At 35.3% G+C, this 20021-nt stretch overlaps 1 protein-coding gene across 4 annotated transcripts in view; it reads left to right on the top strand.

The window, feature by feature from the left end:
* The window catches only part of LOC149579488 (putative small nuclear ribonucleoprotein F), a 62308-nt gene extending 43903 nt beyond the window's left edge, over positions 1-18405 (top strand). For all 4 annotated transcript variants that reach the window (XM_089833069.1, XM_089833096.1, XM_089833089.1 and 1 more), the window contains 4 exons: positions 7423-7510; positions 7617-7654; positions 7763-7827; positions 17968-18405. In XM_089833069.1, the coding sequence (XP_089689195.1) occupies positions 7423-7510; positions 7617-7654; positions 7763-7827; positions 17968-18025 (249 nt within the window). In that variant the 3' untranslated portion in view covers positions 18026-18405. The remainder of the gene's footprint in view (positions 1-7422; positions 7511-7616; positions 7655-7762; positions 7828-17967) is intronic.
* Positions 18406-20021: the final 1616 nt, after the last annotated feature.

Raw genomic sequence — 20021 nt, 5'->3', positions numbered from 1 at the left:
GCCGATGATTAACTCACTCAAATTCCATTTGGCAAGACAACTGTCGAGATATGGGAGCATCTCGAGAAACTACAATGAGACTTTAGATAAAAGCAAGGCCTTCTTTCTCAAGAAGTCTTTTTTCTATTGTCATGGATGAGCGGAAATCCCTTTAGGAACACTTCAATAAGATTCAGGATATCTGTGATGAGTTGCTTGCCATTGGACACAAGATGGAAGAAGAGGACTTTGTGGTAATAGCCTTTAAAAGTTTACCCAAGTCCTACGAGCAATTTATCAAGACTTTCAACATCACTTCTAGTGGTGTTGATATGAAGTTCACAGATCTTTGTACACTTTTGCTTTAGCAAGATCGGTGGAAACAATAGTTTGGTAGTAGTTTCAGCTCCGCCTCCGTAGAGCAAGCCTTTGCTGCTAAATCTTTTCAGAAGGATAAGACCAAGTCTCATTCACAACAATCTTATCAGTAGAAGTCCTCTGCTCCAGCATCAGAAGGATCCAAGAAAAAGAAAATTCAATACAACTACTACCACAAGTATGGTCACATGAAGGTTGAATGTCAGAAATGTTTAGCTGCCCAAGCTAAGCATTTTGGTTCACAGTCCAAAGCAAACAATGCAGATCACACTGAGTAGACAAAATTTGCCTCTTATGCCTTCTTGGCGAAAAGACCTGCAGATCCATCAAGTCGTTTGCTTGGTACATTGATTCAACTGCTTCTTGTCATTTCACTCATTGCAAAGACTGGTTCACTAATTACTAGCCTTTTTCGGATTCAGTTATTTTTGGAGGGGAAGAGTACATTGTTGTCGGCAAAGGCAACATTCAAATTTAGTTTGCTGGGAGGAATCTCATTTTCCTCGATGTGTACTTTGTTCTAGGGATGGAACTCAATCTATTCTTAAGTAGTCTGATACTTTGACACTCTCCACGGTTGGATATTACCTTTAGTTCACATCAATGGACCATCACTAGTAAGGATACTCAATATGTTGTTGCAGTTGGCCTTAAGGATCATGGTCTTTGCAGACTAGTTGATTTTGGTGATTCTCAGGACCTAGCATGGCTGCTTGGCTTTCTTCTATCAGCTCACTTTGGCATTAACGGTATGGGTACTTAAATGTGCATTATCTCTTTTAGCTTGCCTAGAAAGAGCTTGTCCTCGGTTTGCTAGAGACTCAGACTCAACTTGGAGTTTGTGATGCATGTCGGGTTGGGAAGCAACATCACACACCTTTTCCTGGTGGCGACTCATGACACGCTTCTCAAGTACTTCAGCTCGTTCATGCTAATATCTATGGCCCTATAGTTACTCCTTTTGTTCTTGGGTCTAGGTATTTCTATTGTTTGTTGATGAATTTAGTAGAAAGATATGGGTATATTTTCTTAAAAAGAAATGAGATGTGTTTACTGTATTTTAGAAGTTTAAATATCTAATTGCAAAAGAGTCTGAGAAATCTATTATTGCTCTTAGGACCGATAATGGAGGGGGGGGGGGGGAATTTGTTCTACTGAATTCTCTACCTTTTGTGATACTCATGGCATCAAGCGCCCGTTAACCACACCCCACGCACCACAATAAAACAAATTTTGTTGAACTAGATCCATGCTCAAACACAAACACGTTCCTAAGAAGTTTTGCATAGAAGCAGTTAACACTACAATTTACGTTTTGAATTGGTCACCCATTGTGGCGATCAAAGGTAAGACTTTGAAAGAGGCCTGGGCAAGTTGCAAGCCCAAAATCAGTCACGTGAAGATTTTTGGCTCTCTTACCTATGTTTGGATACCTAATGCATCACATACCAAGTTGGATGCCAAGAGTTAAACTCATGCTTGCTAGATACAATAGTCTTCACAAAGCCTACCGCTTGATCGACACTGAGTACAATCATTATGTAGTCTTTGATGAACCTGTTTGTCCTGTTTTTGATCTAGTAGATAAGCCTATGAAGGGTCATGATTTGAGAGTTCGACTTCCATTAGGTCCACTTGATGGGAGGGCTTCTACAACTCCAGTTGCACCAGTGATTCTTGTATAGACACATCCCACTTCTCTTGTAGGATCACCCAGATTTGTGGATGTTTCATTTGAGTTTGATCTAGATTCTTCTAATGAGGAACCTGATTATAGAGCATCTCCTGATGCTAATGTTGGTCTTTCTCCTCTTTGGCCTAAGTGGTTTGCTAAGAAACTTGTTGATCTTTGAGATGATGAGCTCATCGATGGTAGAGATGCTCGTGAAAAGAGAAAACCTTCAGAGTTAATTTTGCTCTTATGGCCAACATTCATAGTTTGTTTCAATCTCAGACACACTCTGATGCCAAAGGAATTCCAGAGTGGGAACAAACCATGAATCAGAATAATAAAGCTTGTTACAGAATCACACTTGGGTCCTTATTGATCTTCCACTAGGGAAGAAACCCGTTGGTGGTTACAAAATAAAATACAAGTCTGATGGTACTTTGGATAAGTACAAAGCTTGTTTAGTTGCAAAGGACTTCTCAAGTTCTTAGATTGGTGAAAGCTCTCTATGGCTTGAAGCGGACCCCTAGGGCATGGTACATGTAAATTGATAAGTACCTTAGTGATCAAGGCTTCCAGATGAGTTCTTCAGACTGAAATTTGCACATCAAGACTAGTGACAGTGATATCATCCTTTTGGTCATTTATGTGGATGATTTGATCATCACTAGTAGTTTGACATCTTTGATTCAGGGAATCAAACAAAGTTTATGCCTGTCTTTTGATATAATTGATCTCGGGCTCATGCATTATTGCCTGGGTGTTGAGGTTTGGCAACAGTCTTTTGATATATTCATTTCTCAGTCCAAATATGCCAGGGCTCTGTTAGACAAATTCCGTATGCAGAATTGCAAGTGTGCATCCACACCCATGGAGAAAGGTCTAAAGTTATCAGCAAAGTTTGCTTCTCCTCTAGTTGATGATACTACATATAGACAACTAGTAGGCAACTTCATTTACCTTTCTGCTACTAGACCTAATATCAGTTTCGCAATCAGCGAGATCTCATGTTTTATGACAGCTCCTAAGGCTGATCATTGGATGGCAACAAAGTGCGTGCTTTGTTATGTGAAGGGCACTACAGATTATGGGCTTCTTTACTCTTGGACTTCTAATCCTATATTGGTAGGTTTATAGATTCGAATTGGGCAGGTTTTATTAATGTTAAAAAGTCAACTTTTGGATATCTATTTAGTTTGGGATCCAGTGGCATCACCTAGACTAGTAAGAAGCATTAGATAGTTTCTCTCTCCTCCATAGAGGCTGAATACAAAGGAACAGTTAAGGCAGGTTGTGAAGCTGTTTGGCTTTGTTAGATGCTTGTGGATATGCAGATGTCACTAGTAGGATCGACTAATTTGTTTGTTGATAACGAAGACATTATCAAATTAGTATGGAATCCAGTTTTCCATGAACGAACCAAGCATGTGGATGTTCATTGTCACTACATATGACAACTGGTTGAAGACGAGACAATATACTTGCAACGTGTTTTTATAGCGGATTAGACTGCAGACATCTTACCAAGCCTCTTGTTTTTGAAAAGTTTGTCAAATTCAAAGGAAAGCTTGGTGTTGTGGATAGATTAACAATTAAGGGAGGGTATTACGATTATAGTTTCTATTATTGTCTATTATTTTTTAACTATTATCTATTTGTAATCTATTTAAATATTAAAATGTTTCTAATATTTAGTTAGTTGTTAGTTCACTATTAGCTAGAATAGAATGTTTCTATTCTTTACGATTGATTCCTAAGGAAACATCATTTAGATCTATGAGATTTCCACAATCCATGAATATGAGTTTTAGTTTCTGGATTTGATTGTGTGTAGTTTTTTACCATCAACGTTTCGGATCATACTACATGATCCATCATCAGGATGCCAGAGAACAAGAAGAACATCAATGTTCTTCTTGTTCTCTGGCATCCTGATGATGGATCATGTAGTATGATCCGAAACGTTGATGGTAAAAAACTACACACAATCAAATCCAGAAACTAAAACTCACAAACATCATTTATTCATTTGTATATATTGATCTATTGATCACTGTTAATAACCAACAACTATTTTTACCAATTATAAGAACAATGTCATATTTTAATATTATTGAAATTAACTTAGACATGTTAAAGATTAGCAAATAACATCTTTATAATCATATTATTTGAATTATATATTTATAATATAATATATTTATAATATAATATATTTATTTATTAACTTTTAATAAGAATTTATAAAAATAAGAGAAAATAATACTAGATAATTAAAACAAAGATTTCATTTCTTAACAATTAAATATAATCAAAATTACAATTTAAACAAGTACTTTGTTTTTGATCGATAAGAGTCCGAAGCCAATATTCATATTAATATTATGTGTTGTGATTAATTATTATTGTTTATTAACCTTGAGTAGATTCGAATCCATGACCTCTCAAATAAGAGGCTCACAATTTACCTTTGTGTTGTGGGCTCTTGCCTAAACAAGTACTTTTAAAACTATATTATCAGTCCCTGCCTTATCTATAAGGCAAGGAACTAATGTTCCTAGATGCCCGAATTCATTAATTATAGGCTTCCAAATAAAACTCAAAACCTAAGGTTTGTCATAAAATTATTTAAAAATTAATTTTCCTGCTGTTTTTTTAATTTTGTGATTGGCTGCTGGGACTTTTGTCGGGGTTTTAGGAATTTTGAAACAAAATTAAAATAAGAAAAAAAATCCTATGAATGATGTGTGGATGCAGAGTTATTTAATGAAGAATTAAATGCCCTTAGCTGGAGATCGGTCAGTATGGAGCATTAGAACAGTCTTTACTATGAACAGGCACAACATTTCTTAAGCAGATTTACCGGTTCTATTCCAATTGATATGTTCATTTGAAGCTGCTGCTGGAAGGTGCGGTGGCCGCTCTGAGCTGAGCTAAGCCTGCAACTGGATATCTGTCGATACCAACAAAGCCATTGTAAGAGATGTGCAAATCATGCTCAACCCACAAGTTTTACTGATTGAAATTCCCCGTTTGTTTCCCCACGAAAAAACCAAAGTCATCCCAAATCATACAAAATTTAGAATAAGTTTTTCTAACCCCCCCAAAAAATGCAGACTTCATCCTTGCAATAGATAGAAGGAAGAAATGAAAAATAGATCTCTGAATGTCAGAATTGATGTTTTGGCTGGGTTTGATAAGATGTTTTGTGAATGAAATCTGTGTTTTTGTTTTAGAAAATTTTACTTGGATTTTATAGTGTGGCCTGATAAAAATTTTCGTGGGGTTTTCCGTAAAGATTTTTTTCCTTTAAAATATGGTAAAAAACCAATATTCAATTTAAAAAATAAAATTCGATAGTTGGACCAAGTAAAACTAAAATAAAACTATTTTCAGTAGTTTTCTTGAACATTGCACCAGATCAAGCTAAAGAGCATTTGAGTTGAGCTAAGGACACAACCAGGTCTGCTTTTCCATTTTGTTTTGATATCGATTTAACTGTAAATCGAAATAATTGAGTATGTAAAAAAATCCTAAAAAGTGAAACTATATGATCGAATGAATAGTGAGTGAATGACGTGAACCCTAGAATTAGTTTCCATGAGAAAATATCAATGAAGAATCCTTGAAATAGTAAACCCTTGAAATGGACCCGTAGGTCGATGTGTACATAGAAATCGATTTGAGTTGTGAGTAATGCAATGAAACCATAGATTTCCTTAGGACATAAATGATAAAACTAATAAATGAGACGAAGCTTTTAGGTAGCAGTTCAATTGTACTTATATATGTATAAATAAAATTCATTTGTATTTTTAAATGGAAAATTATCAAAATCGAATCTGAGCACATTGATTAAATGGAATTCAATGCACCTTTTAATGCATTAATTAGATGTTCAAACATCTACATGGGGTTTAGTGGCAGTACATGACCTATTTTGTGTTCCAAAATGACTTGAGCAAGAAGCAGATGCTGACTAGCTATCAATAGATAATTTTTATATGCAAAAAGAACATGGCATGTCACAAGTGTTGACGTAGTTTTATTCTTGTTCGATGCTACATATAAATTTCTTGGTCGATGTTTTTAAGAAATCTATTGCTAAGTTGCCGGTTTGGATTTCGGTTCAGATGCGGGTTCGAAATTTGCTCAAATTGTTTTTGGACTGGGTTCGAGTTCATTTTGGGTTCGTCCGTACAAGATTATATATATATATATATATATATATGTGCAGCAAATAAGTTCATACACCACTATGCTAATATTAAATCAATTTAGCAAAATAATCAACAGATTTAGTTTGAATAGCATGACAAAATGTCAAAACACACCACGATATCATGTTTACAGCAGTAAATTTTACAGAGCTGTAAATTTTACATAGCAGTAAATTAATTTGTAAAATAATAAATATTACTACTGTATTAGATTTTAATAATTACAGTTTACAGTAAAATTAAAAAATTAAAAAACAAAATGGCCCTGTATGCAGTAACGGCTTACAGTGCATTTAAGGCATTGATATTTAAACATGCGATTAATATATATATATAGCCTCTCATATACTCTCATTCCTAATGCACATGTGTGTGTGTATATATATATATATAAACATTTAATAAACAAGTATATAAGTTCATACACCATCAAAGATATTCCCTCCTGTGTTTTTTCGCTGTGGTCATTGTTTTCCTGTGAGCCTGCATATTTTGCTTTATACGATATATGGGTGACTTTAGACTTCAGGTAAACGAGCAAAAGATGATGCGCGGGTGACTTTAGGTAAACTAAAGACAAAAAACAACCACGTCACCTTCAAACAAAGAATCCATGTCAATTTTGGTTGTTATAATCGAGCTCCATGTCACCAAAAATTCGGTCAAACAAAAGAATTCCACCAAATGCAGACAAATTTGTCTGCAACTCGCCCAACAATTTTACCATTTGGTCAAATTCATTGGATATTCAACCAGGGTCCCGCCCAACATTTTTGCACCAAATACGACAGAGAAATACTGAATTTGAATCGAATTCGAATTACCACTGAATCGTCTTTCAAATGCGGGTCTACACCACCGAATATGGTAACTTAGCTCTACTGTATATGACAATGATATGTTACATGGTTGTTGCTATGCATTCTTCTTGTTTTCTTGTGAAGATGGATTTTTAGTTGGATGTTTTTGATATGAATGTTAGCCGAATCTGTTTCTGTGCTAGATTGCTTCCATTGGAACATTTACCTTGCATCAAACCAAAACATAGATTTTGGAAGAAAATCTGAAATCTGGATTCTGACTTCATAGTTATTGTTTCCTTTTAGTTATGATATAGCTTCTGAAAATTATTTTTAAGTGGCAATTCATTTGGTGATATATATGTGTTTTTGGCAGACTGTACCAGTGAACCCAAAACCATTTTTAAATAATCTGACTGGAAAACCTGTTATTGTGAAACTGAAATGGGGCATGGAGTACAAAGGTAAATTTTTACGTCATTAAATTTCAAACCTGATTTGTGAAAATCCTATTACAAAACCATATGTTGCATTTTACTGACCTTTGCTGTCTCCTAAGCATGTATATAGGTTATTTGGTGTCAGTTGATTCTTATATGAACCTGCAGGTATTATACTCATCTTTCCTGTTTCACTGAATATTTGTTTATTGCATTAGCATTCGGGATTTTAAGTATGACTATGCTTCTAGATAAATGATATTGATGTTTATGCAGTTGGCCAGCACTGAAGAGTACATTGACGGACAGTTCACAGGCAATCTTGGAGAAGTTTTGATCAGGTAAATGTGGGCTGTTTAGTTTTCTGTGTAAGTAAATATCTCAGATGCAGGGAGTTCCTGCAAAAGAATACTTTCAATATAGAGTCTTTTAAGCCGGGTCTGTGTTATGCCTCCCTGATTGTGATATTTGGATCCTTTTCACATCAATTTTGTGAAGTCTCTGAGAGGGAAAATTGGAAAAGCTAGCAAAAGATCATTAAACATATATGTGCAAATCTCAGAAGCCCTATATCTTCTGTAATCGGTATCCTCAGTACCTACTATGACGATATCTGATATAAGAGAAAGCAGTAAAACTACTGAATATCAGAGATCCTGAAGTTGAATATCAGAGATTAACATCCAATCGAAAAGAATTATTGGGCCATGCATATTCTAGGGTGCCACAAACAAATCATTATTGTCCCATGGGCACCATGGAGGATTATTACGATGGCAGAAATGATCTTTTGACATTATTGAATTAAGGAGTGTTGTATCCCTTGATGAGCTATTTCCTTCTCTAAGGGAATTTAAGGGAAGGGCCGTCTTCTAACACACACACACACACGCACACGCACACGCACATGCACATGCATGCGCACACGCGCACGCACGCACGCACACGCACACACGGCAGAAATGATCTTTTGACATTATTGAATTAAGGAGTGTCGTATCCCTTGAGGAGCTATTTCCTTCTCTAAGGGAATTTAAGGGAAGGGCCGTCTTCTAACACACACACACACACGCACACGCACACACACGCACGTGCATGCACACGCACGCACGCGCACACACGCACGCACGCGCACACACACGGCAGAAATGATCTTTTGACATTATTGAATTAAGGAGTGTCGTATCCCTTGAGGAGCTATTTCCTTCTCTAAGGGAATTTAAGGGAAGGGCCGTCTTCTAACACACGCACACGCACACGCACACGCACACACACGCACACACACACACACACACACACACGAACACTAGTTATATTTTATTAATAATACATGAGAAATTAGAATATTCCAGTGAAACACCAGCGAGGGGGGTGGGTCGGGACTTGAATGCTAATTCTGAAAAGATGTTTCAGTATAACACACTCAATACAATATATTTGAAGTTTGTACATAGCAAAATTTGCAAAACAGACAAGGACCAATCAACATAGTAATATATTTATATGATTGATGATTCATATAAATGATTAAATCATTGTTTCAAAGAATCAAATATCTAGTAAATATTATATATTTTAAAGTTGAATATGTAAAGATGATTATGATTACAATAACGAGAGTACCATGGCATGATATAATGAATCACGATCAATATCAAACTCAATGTGAGTGTGAAGTTCTACAATTTTCAAAATCTATGATAACGTCAAATTGACTAAATGTATCAATGGGAGGCCTCTAATGACTAATCATCCCCCGAGGCAAAGTCTTCACCACTAGAACTACCAAACTCAATATTCTCCTCATCAAGGTCTATCAAAGGAACACCAACTAGCCCTACATCGCTGTTTGTTGCAACCTTGTCCTTACCAATATGAGCTGTATCCTCTGGCTCAACATGCCATTGTGTCTCTGGGTGTTTCTTTGTACCCATGTGTCTTGTGATCTATGATACACAAGACACCATGCACAACAACTAGCTTCTCCACTCTCTTTGAGGTAAGTTTGTTCGTCTTAGGAGAGTTGATGAAATTGTATGTAGACCAGTTCCTCTTTGTAACCAAGGAACTCAAAACCTGAGATAGCAAACAAATGGTCATTGTGAGAATCAGAAAATTAGAAAACTAAAACTCTAAAATTTAAATTAAAAAACTTGAATAGGTTATAAAAATGAGGAACTACAAACTTGAGAAAGGAATTCGGTGTCTAGTGTGGTAATCTTTGCCCTCTATGATGTTAATGTTTATATACGTGTTCATCATATATATAAAACTATGATTAAAGTTTATATTATATTAATTATCTAAGTAATGAAAAGACATGTTCCTTCATGAGATATGTCTCTTCATCGCTTATCTCATTATATATAGAAGAGGTCGCCGCCTCTTGGAAAACACATACCAAACGTAATGCCAGTGCTTAGTACATTTGTAAGAGATCTAGGAAAACTAACATGGTATCAGAGCTAGATAGAAAATGTTCTTGTACCAGCATGTGAGATTTTCAGATAAATTAAATTTTGACAATGAGAGGTTTATATTTGTCGTGGAGATTATGAATGGGCCAGCAAGGAAATATTTGATCATTGTGTATTATGGGGATCCTTATACCAGAATATATTAAGCATATAGTCTGATAAACGTGGAGTTAAGAGAGATATATTAATGGGAAAATGTATTTTGATAAAATTGTAGCGATGACAATAGTAGTGGAGTACACGTCTTATTCACTTGGGCAAATTTTGTATTAGGATTCAAAGTGAAATGTTCAGTTATAGAAGATTGAGTGGAATCATTTATCTTAGGGTCTGATTATTGCCTTCATTAACATTGGGCAGTAATAATTGTGGAGTGGTATGATGTTTGTGAAATAATATTTGAAGATATTAATGTTTCAAACAGTAATATTTGGGAACAAATATTTTCTTGCAAACTATAGAGAAATATTTCAAATAATTGTTCGTAAACTATTGTGGAGAAAATATTAAATGAAAGAGTTGGTTGAGGATTCCTTGACAGAAAAGCTATAGTTGTCGGCTTGTCGCACATGCTCTGATTAGGAGGTAGCATCTTGGAAATATGTCGGTACAACTCCCATATTTGTAGGTCAAACAACGATGCTAGTAATATTGTTGCCCACTATGTGAAGTGAGAGCACAAATATCACCGCCATGAGATTGTTACCACAATGGATACCCAAAATACTGTGGTTGGATAAGAAGATGCCATGGTCTACAACCGCCCATCTAGCTCTGCATCATGAGAATTATCTTTGGAAGTGAGTGTTGATAGAGCCCTACAACATTATATCATTCCTTGACATGTCGGTTAAAATTTGTAATCTTGAGAAAGAAGTTGGCATTGGACGCAGGAGTCGGGTTACTTACGATCGTCAAATACAAATTGCGATGTTGGTCTCTCAGCCATTACAAGTTCACGGATTCAACTAGGGCTTCCAATACCACTGTATCATTTAGGGTTCCAACTGTCACCCAATCAATTAGGGCTTCGGATTTCTTTTCCTTCCGATTACTTAGCTGTGACAGTATCTCAAGATTAGAAAATATACTTATATTCGTTAATCATATATATATGAAAGTAATATGGTGGTAACAATGGATTACTTCAATTTAATCTTACCTCCACATAAATAAAAATGATAATGCCTATTTTTCGATAAAACAATTGAATGCATGGCTTATCTCTGTCCAGTGCACATTCGACATCTTGAGAGGTGAAACATTGTCAGGGGCTTAACCACCCAACCTTGGACCACAACATATCCCCACACGATCTCTACCGAGAAAGGCCCTCCCTACTCGAAATTGATAGGGAACATCTTACCATTCATTGAGCATCAAGATATATAACACGCCATACGACTTGGTAGCAGGAGATCACCTTAACAGGAATATGCATGAGCTATCGATTAATTCATATTAAATGATAAATATTGAAATGTCATAACTAATACTGTTTCATATTAATGATGATTCCTTTCTCACACCTCGTCACCCATCTTCTCGGCTACACAGTCGGGTGAGTCCCAAGTATCCGAAATTCTCAAAACAGACGACTTATCATTTATTCAAGAAGATTACATACAAATGTTATTTCACATTCTATGACCATATTCTTTAAAGATCTCAAAATTGACAACATTCTAACTAAGTGAATCATGCAAAAGCTATAGAAATGTTTTATGTATCACTATATGAATATTGATGTCAACCTCTTCACCTCCTCACCCTAGGCCTCCAAGCCGGTGATTCCCAGGTGTATTCAGATTAAAGATCACAAAGATATTTTACAACTTCTTCACCACATATTGGCATCTCTGCCTGGTGAATTCCTTGGTGTTTGGATTTATGATAATATTTTCATCTTTGTATGGCATGAAAGAATGTATAACTTCCTAAACTAAATTTAATCGCTCGCAGCTTTCATTGCTTTTCAATTTTTGGTATGCATGTTTTGATACACTCTTAAGAATTAAGAAACATCTATGATAAAGAACAGTTTCCATTAACTAGAAATCTATTACTGTCTAATATGATTCAGTTTGTGGTTATAATGATTCCAGAACGTTGGCTTTTTTTTTTAATGATTTCTTATTCATTCCCGATGGAAGAATTTAAACTCTAAACTTCATAGCTTTTCCATTCATTATTTGAGACAGTTTATGGTTAAAGGGTCAATCAATGATATGAACATATTTGGACATTAATATAATTAAAAGAAAAACGTCAGACTTATATGCATAAAATAGTGCATAACAAAATCAAGGAAGGCAGACAGCTGGTTCTACTAAGATGACAATCTTAACAAGGTAAAGGACAAACTTTCGTATTAAATATTTGTTATGTTATTCTCAAGGAAACGTTAAACTTGAAAGGAAAAATTGACAATCTTTACACTGATTCATTGCTTTATTGTTGACGGCTCAACATACAAACCTTGATTTCAAAATAAATAAGTAATTGGGAAGAAGGCATAAAGTAAAGGTTACGGTTGTCTCTGGTATCTCTACATGACTGCTCGAAAATCTGATAATGGGCCTTGCGTCTGGAGATAATCTGCCAACCGGCACAGAGACTCACTTAGATGATGCAACATAGTATGAAGTCAGGAACAAATTGCAATTCAAAAAGGATCTCTTAAACAAGGAATTCAATTACCAAAAGGGTATGATTGCCGTAGGAGAAAGAATGGATGCCGGCAGACAATAAGGAAAACTATTATATAAATATATAAGAATAAGCATGCCTCTATGTCTTCCTCTAGTTACAGGATTCATTTCGAATTCCCCAAAAGTCTAAATGAATTTAAAAACATAAATACTATTAAACGTGCCAACAATAATCGGTTAAAAGCAGGAATAATAAAAGGAAGAGAATAGAATTGGGAGATTAAAATTCGAAGATTATAATAAATAAATAATACAATTATTATAATCCGAACATTATTATAATGTACAACTATTAAATTATTAAATAATAATGGTGCCAAATCATTTGATTATATTTAAATGAATATTTATAAACAATTATTAAAAATACTACGACAAAAGATAATTTAAAATCCTTTAAGATACGTTTTATAAATAATTTAATTATTTTAATTAAAATGTTTATCAAACAACTCAATTATTATAATTAAACAATTTATTAAAATAACTCATGCGATTCCACAGATGTATTTTGTTCCAAGTCGCCAGGTTCTCTATCTGTTTGCCCAGTGATGGTGACACCTTGCCTAATTCTTTTTTGACAATGCTTCCACCCCTTCTGCATGCTCCTTGCAAGAATTTTCTCCGTAATTAAATTATAAATTATATAATCATAAATAATCATAACGGTAACCTTTCATCCTAATTTCATGAATTCGCGATTAACGATCAACTAACATGTCATCTGCACTTGAAATCATAACGACCGACTAACTTACCATTTCGCTAGATTATATCAAATTAAACTGTCAACTAACTTCATGCGAACCTCAACGGCTATATTTCAAACTAGGTCAAAAATTGGGATGTAACATCATCACTTATTCTCATTATATATATAAGAGATCGCTGCCATTTAGAAAACATATACCAAACATAATGGCAATGCTTAGTAGATTTGCAGGAGATCTAGGAAAACTAACATGTGATCCATGGCATTTCCACCACAATCTGAGATGCTTCTATGCCATAGTTCTAAGATCCATTTTTGCCGAATCTGAGATTCCTGGAAATTGGCCAAGCATGGAATTGATGCTCTTATAAACCTCTCCAAGGGTAGGTGAATCCCTATCACCATATCTGATGACCTCAAAAACCAGAGAAATAATGGAGACTGTATTTTGCATTAGCCCATAACTAAGCATTCTTCATTGTCTCCTTCACCCTTTTCCCTTGCTTTGTTTTGGACTCAATCCACTGATTCCATTCTTGTGTCCTAACCATGAGCTGCAGTGGCTCTTGCAACTCAAGTATTCTTCCAAGAGAATGTAATATGAAGCATATATAGTCTCAACTGGCTTTAGGAACTCCTTCGCAAAGCCCCTAAAGAGTGCATGTGAAGCATGGTGATTGCAGATAAACATTTGCACCTCTACCATCATTAACCACTGATCTAATGTAGTTGATTTTCCCCATGTTCTTGAGTGCATTGTTTATGGCATGCGCACAAAATGGAGTCCACCAAATATGTCTATAGGCTGCCTCAACAAGCCTCCTTGCAGCTTTGCACACATGTGCAACATCTATCACAACTTGGACCACATTTTGTGCTTTGACCTCCTTAATGGCCTCCCTAAGGACGTGAAGCTAGAAATGAAAATCTTTATGACACTCTGAACAATCAATAACCTTCAGAAAGTATGGGCCCTCAAGGCATGTGGCCATTGTATTGATGAGTGAACGATGTCTAAAGTCTGTCCACCCATTCACTCCATCCAACATGCCTTCATCGTCTCCATCAAAACCCCAACCTTCTTATATTGCCTATCCAAGATAATAGTCTATAGTTTGTGCTCACCAGGTGGCACAAATGATGGCCCTTTGTCCTTTGCCACAATGGACATCATCTTCCTATACTAGGGAGATCGAGTAACATGTAGTGGGATGCCATTGCCAAATAAGAACTCACCAATGACATCATCTAGCTGATCTTGCATGTGCACATTAAACAAATCAACAATGGGGTTATTAGTGCTAGAACCTCCTGCCTTCCTTTTTCCCTTGATGATGTCCCCTGCTGAACTACGAATGGATGAAGGAATGAAAGCTGATCCTGAATATGTCCCTGCTCTTTGATGCAAGATATATGTAGAAGTATCTCGCTCCCCTTGTAACTTCTAAATAGCCTGAACTTGTTGCCTACCAACCAAAGATTTAGGCACTAGAACTACACTATGATCAGGAATGCTCCACAATTTGTTTATTTTAATTATTTACTTCACATTTTCAGCATTCCAAGGAATTTGCAAAAACTCACATTATATCTAGTCCAAAGAGAAGGTGTGAATTAACTCTAGTAATGTTGCCATGCCATTCTACACCATAAAAATTACATTTCCATTTCCGTGTACTGCCACCAGTAGCTGTAGGAAGTGACACTCTAATAGAAAATTGTTTGAGGGGATTTTGGCTCAAAAGGATCCCTAGCAAATGGTGCCAAAGTCTTAGAGGGGCAATTAATAGAAGGTGCTCCTAGTGCAACATAAGGAGGTTCAGGTTGTGTCTGTGGATCATCCTCAGGTCATTCTCAAATAAACTGACATTTTGTCTTCTCTCATGCACTTCCATGTCTTCTACACTTTGACTAAAGGCCATTTATACACTGCATTTCACTAAATCATAGATTCCAGCCTAATTAGTATATTAAAAAATAAATCTAACTACTTTCCGAAATTGAAATAGGTTTCAGCATGGGTTAATAATCCAAAACTATTTTCAACATAATGACATAATGATAATGCATTCAAAATTAAAATCACAACATAAAAACTACCAAGTTACGAACACAAATCTTAAAGATTTAAAATTTTAAAGTTAAACTCAAACAATGCATTCTAATGACAAATTTTAACGTGTGGTTTTTGAAAAAAATTTCCAACAAACTAGAGTGAAAATCTGAAAATAAACAAAATGTAAAACAAAAGAAATGGTAAAAAAAAACAAAAAAAAATTGAAAACCTACCTTGTGCTTGATGAATCACTTGCAAGATTGAATTGCTCTTCCTCCAAGAGATCTTGCAATCACTTGCAAAATCGCTTACCAAGCTCTTCCAAAATCATCTTCTCACTCTTCCTCTCACTTTGCTCTCAACTATTGAAAAAAGTAATTCCTAATGTGAATGCGAAATGAAGTATGAGATGCCTTTTCAAGACTTAAGAGGGTACTATATGGAACCCTCATAGATTTTGGGCTCAATAGTATTTTAAAAAAAAATCTATTTTTGTGTTACTTTTTGCACCCTCATCATCGGCCGCATCCTGTCCCATCTTGAGTGTGGTCGAGGGATGCCAACGCAGTCCCTAGGTATTGTCCCTCTGCACCCATGTGTTGGATTACTGGACAGGGATGGGGATGGGTGTGGTAGCATTGCGGCAGCGGCGAGGGTGCTTGTGTGCGCGGCATGACCATCTCGGGGACATCCCAACACCCGGTTCGGGGGGCTTTGGGGCTGGGTGTACGTCTCCGTGTTACGCTGGTATATTCATAGCCTAATTCTTAATGATTTACTATTGCCTCTTAAGAGGATCGGTTGTTTTTGTTAGGGAGAGGCATAGTAATTTCTCACATGGTAGGTAAATCCCAAGATAGGATATGGATAGGGTCTTGAAGCCTTGAGGGATTGATTTCCAAGTGCCCTATGTTTTCAAGTGATTCCCCACCCTCCTTAGGTTTGATGTCAACTGTCAAAGCTATTTTGAATTGTCAATTGTTTCTTAATTTAATCTGATTTAAATGCATTGATATATGTTGAGTGTTAGGAATCAGTAGCATCCTAGTAGGGAACATTACAGAGAGTAAGTTTAAATTTGCATTTCCAGGCACAATCGAAACCCTAGTTGTGAATTTTAGGGTAGATCAACTGGAGTACCAGTAGGGGACATTACAGACTTTTAAACAGGGGATGATTTTTCACTGACATGTTTCTTCGGTATTTGTTCAATCTGGTCTGAAATACTCCCCCTTTTATTTGTCAGAATTCTCTTTCTATATGTTAATCTTTAATATTCCAAACTTCAATTTATCCAAGCTAAAATTGGATAAAATACAAAAAATGATTTCCATTGCTTATATCTTTTAATCCGCAGAACTATCAACCAAATGGCAGAAGGATCTCCAGTGTTTCTCGCAGAACTATCAACCAAATGGCAGAAGGATCTCCAGTGTTTCTCGCAGAACTATCAACCAAATGGCAATTGTTTTCACTTTTATTTTATCAGGAATAACTGCAAATAATTATACAGACATGATATTTTGTATGTAATGATAATGAATCAAACCCATGACAGAAGGATCTCCAGTGTTTGTCACAGAACTATCAACCAAATGGCAATTGTTTTCACTTTTATTTTATCAGGAATAAGTGCAAATAATTATACAGAAATGATATTTTGTATGTAATGATAATGAATCAAACCCATGGATATCGTTTCTTTAGGTCAGTGTCATTATGCATCCCTAATTTCCTCATAGAATCTAAATTTCTAAGATCGATAGGGAAAAATATAGATATATGGGACAACTATTTGCATAGAAAATTGTTTAGCCTTTTGTAGCAGCCATTTGAGATAAAACAGAAAACACCTTATTGTAATATGATAGAGGCAATCATTTTAAGATGATATTGTTTTTGATTGAAGGTTACTTAGGTTTTAGTAGGCTCCCAAAACTTGTTACAGCAAGAGGCCAGCAGAAAAACAGCTGACTAACAACAAAACAGCAAGCATATGATAGCAATATGATAACAACATATTTATACATTTGTTGTAGAGTGAAAACAAGTCGAGTATCACTGTACAGGTGGTTTTTATGGATCACATAACTTGAAAACCAATGGAAGATTTGGGATCTTGTCCACAAAAAAATACATAATTGTTGGAAATGCCAAGTGTCACTGAAATGATGTCCCATAAATTTACTCACTGTTTAATTAGTTGAAAAAATAGGCAAATAGTCTCATTTGTAGCAACAAATCTTTCTATAGAGTGGTCACTGAGCATGATTCAAGAATCACAACACTTAAAATACAAAATGTCAAAACTCTGGTTACAAGAATTTGGATCATTAATGCAAAGGCTCCTCGTTCTTGCTGAACAACATGTCTTCTTTCCATCTTGTTCCTGATGCATCTTCTGAATGTGAATTTGTAGTAATTTTCTTGATCATTCTTGTAGCGGCTATGCCTATTAGCATTTGTATAATATAATTTTACTACATTGTATCCATTTTCACGGCCCAAATCTTGTTTTACTGCAGGTGCAATAATGTACTATATTTGCGTGGTGTGCCTGAAGATGAAGATATTGAAGAATGAGTGCAATTCTTAAAAAGATGATTTTTAGGAGTATTATATTTTTTAATTCCGACTGTTAAGCTTGCTGCCAATGACCAAGTCACTTTTTGCTGTACATGCTGCCGGGTTCAATAATATTCTTCAGTTGTTTCATAGAGTTCAAAATTTATCAATTGTTTTATTATTTTTTATGATGATCGTAACTGTCTGGTTTGACTCTATTCCAGTTGGTTAGAGATGGTTAAAAGAATACGTGGAAATCAATTGGTAAGAGCCCAATGGTTTGCCACCCCTCATTTAATTATGATATGATTTTTATTCCAGTAAATGTCTGACAGAATTTGTTGTGTCTACATATGTTTTTAATGACATGTTTAATGTAATGATCCCCCTTTTGGTAATGGCTTAGAGATCCAGAACAATTACTTTGACTTCTCGATTCTTCTTTGAATGACGAGATTTCATCCCACTTATATAATTCATAGGATATAAATACAGACACTAGATGTATTTATTTCATCACTTAGAAAATAATGGTTCTTATCAAAATCATTATTGTATCTGATAGAATCATTAATATATCTGATATAACTTGGTTAAGATGGTTTGATAACTTTCTTTGATTTAACGATGGGAATATGCTCTGATTTGATTTTAGAAACTACCTATTGTAATTGAATTTGTTCTCTCCAATGCAACCATTCAAGTCATAAAATTGATCCTACTTGATAATCACTGTGTATGATATGTTGGCATGCTTATGCTATGCTTAAGATACTGCTATGTCTGCCAATAGTCGACTGACTTGCAGCAACTGGGAACTATTTCTGATTTGTCTTTTGTCTATGTTATCAGTCAAAAGATAGTAAAACATTTTTAAATAATGATTTCTGTATGATATGTTGTTGACAGAATTTTCTGACATATCATGTATTTACATTTCTATCTTATACACTAATGTGAATCCTTCTAAGAGGTGAACTAACATCTTATATCTTATACTTTGAGATGATATGACATGTTGGAAGAGACACACCTTATGTCTCTTAATAATCACCTTCATTACTAATAGCACCATTTCCTTTCTATGTTAATCAATCGATCTTATATTCTGATCATATTTCTTTATTAACATTTTTCTGATTGCACCCATTCACTATCATTAATAATGACATGATTAGTATTTGCTGAATAATGATATTAATTTTGCTTATCGATAGTTGGAGGGGCTGCTCATCTATTCATGGTCGCCAATTTATATTAGGCTCAATAGATGACTAATTGTTATAGTGTTGATCTTTATTCAATTAGTTAGTCCTTTATATTGGTTTTGAGATCATTGTCTTTCCTTAAGTTGATATTATGAATTTTCACTACATCTGTAATAGTATATCTTCCTATCATAGGAGATGGAGTTGACTGGTATTGACTAGTGTTCAACAAGCTCCTCTTGTGCCCTTGATTTGTCAGCGTATGGCATCTGCTAGGTCTTTTGATTCTAGTCTTGACTTCAACTATTCCTTGTCCTAACATTGGGTATTTATTAGCACTCCTTTCTTAATATTCTTCTCGACAATAGTGGTGGTGGATCATATAATTTTTGGAACCTTTATCGGCTAAGGCTGAATGTTGACTGACTCAAGTACGTGGATGCTTCCTCCATGTCATTAGTTCTTCTTCGACTATTATTTGTCCTTCATGCATTCATCACTTGGGTGTCCACGTAGATACTGGCAGGGAAGTGGATGGATTGGATAGTTTGCCATCACGTGTATACCTCACAACAACGAGCGATCTTATTTACTTTGTAACTCCTTTAATGTAGCTCTCATTCAAATGGTGATTTGCAGATGTATTTCTATGGTGACTAGTAATGTATGTGTATATATATATATGATTTCCCATTTCTTTTTTCTCTACTCCCTTGTATATATTTGGGAAGAGTCACGACTTCTCGTGTGGTGACTTTAGCTTATTTAAATACGTATTTGTTATTTCATATTATATTTTATGTATT

Source organism: Cupressus sempervirens, chromosome 1 (assembly GCF_028749045.1).
Source record: "Cupressus sempervirens isolate cs-2001-9-10 chromosome 1, ASM2874904v1, whole genome shotgun sequence".
NCBI lineage: Eukaryota > Viridiplantae > Streptophyta > Pinopsida > Cupressales > Cupressaceae > Cupressus > Cupressus sempervirens.
Note: the sequence above shows the minus strand (reverse complement) of the source record. Positions and strands in the feature narration are given on the sequence as shown.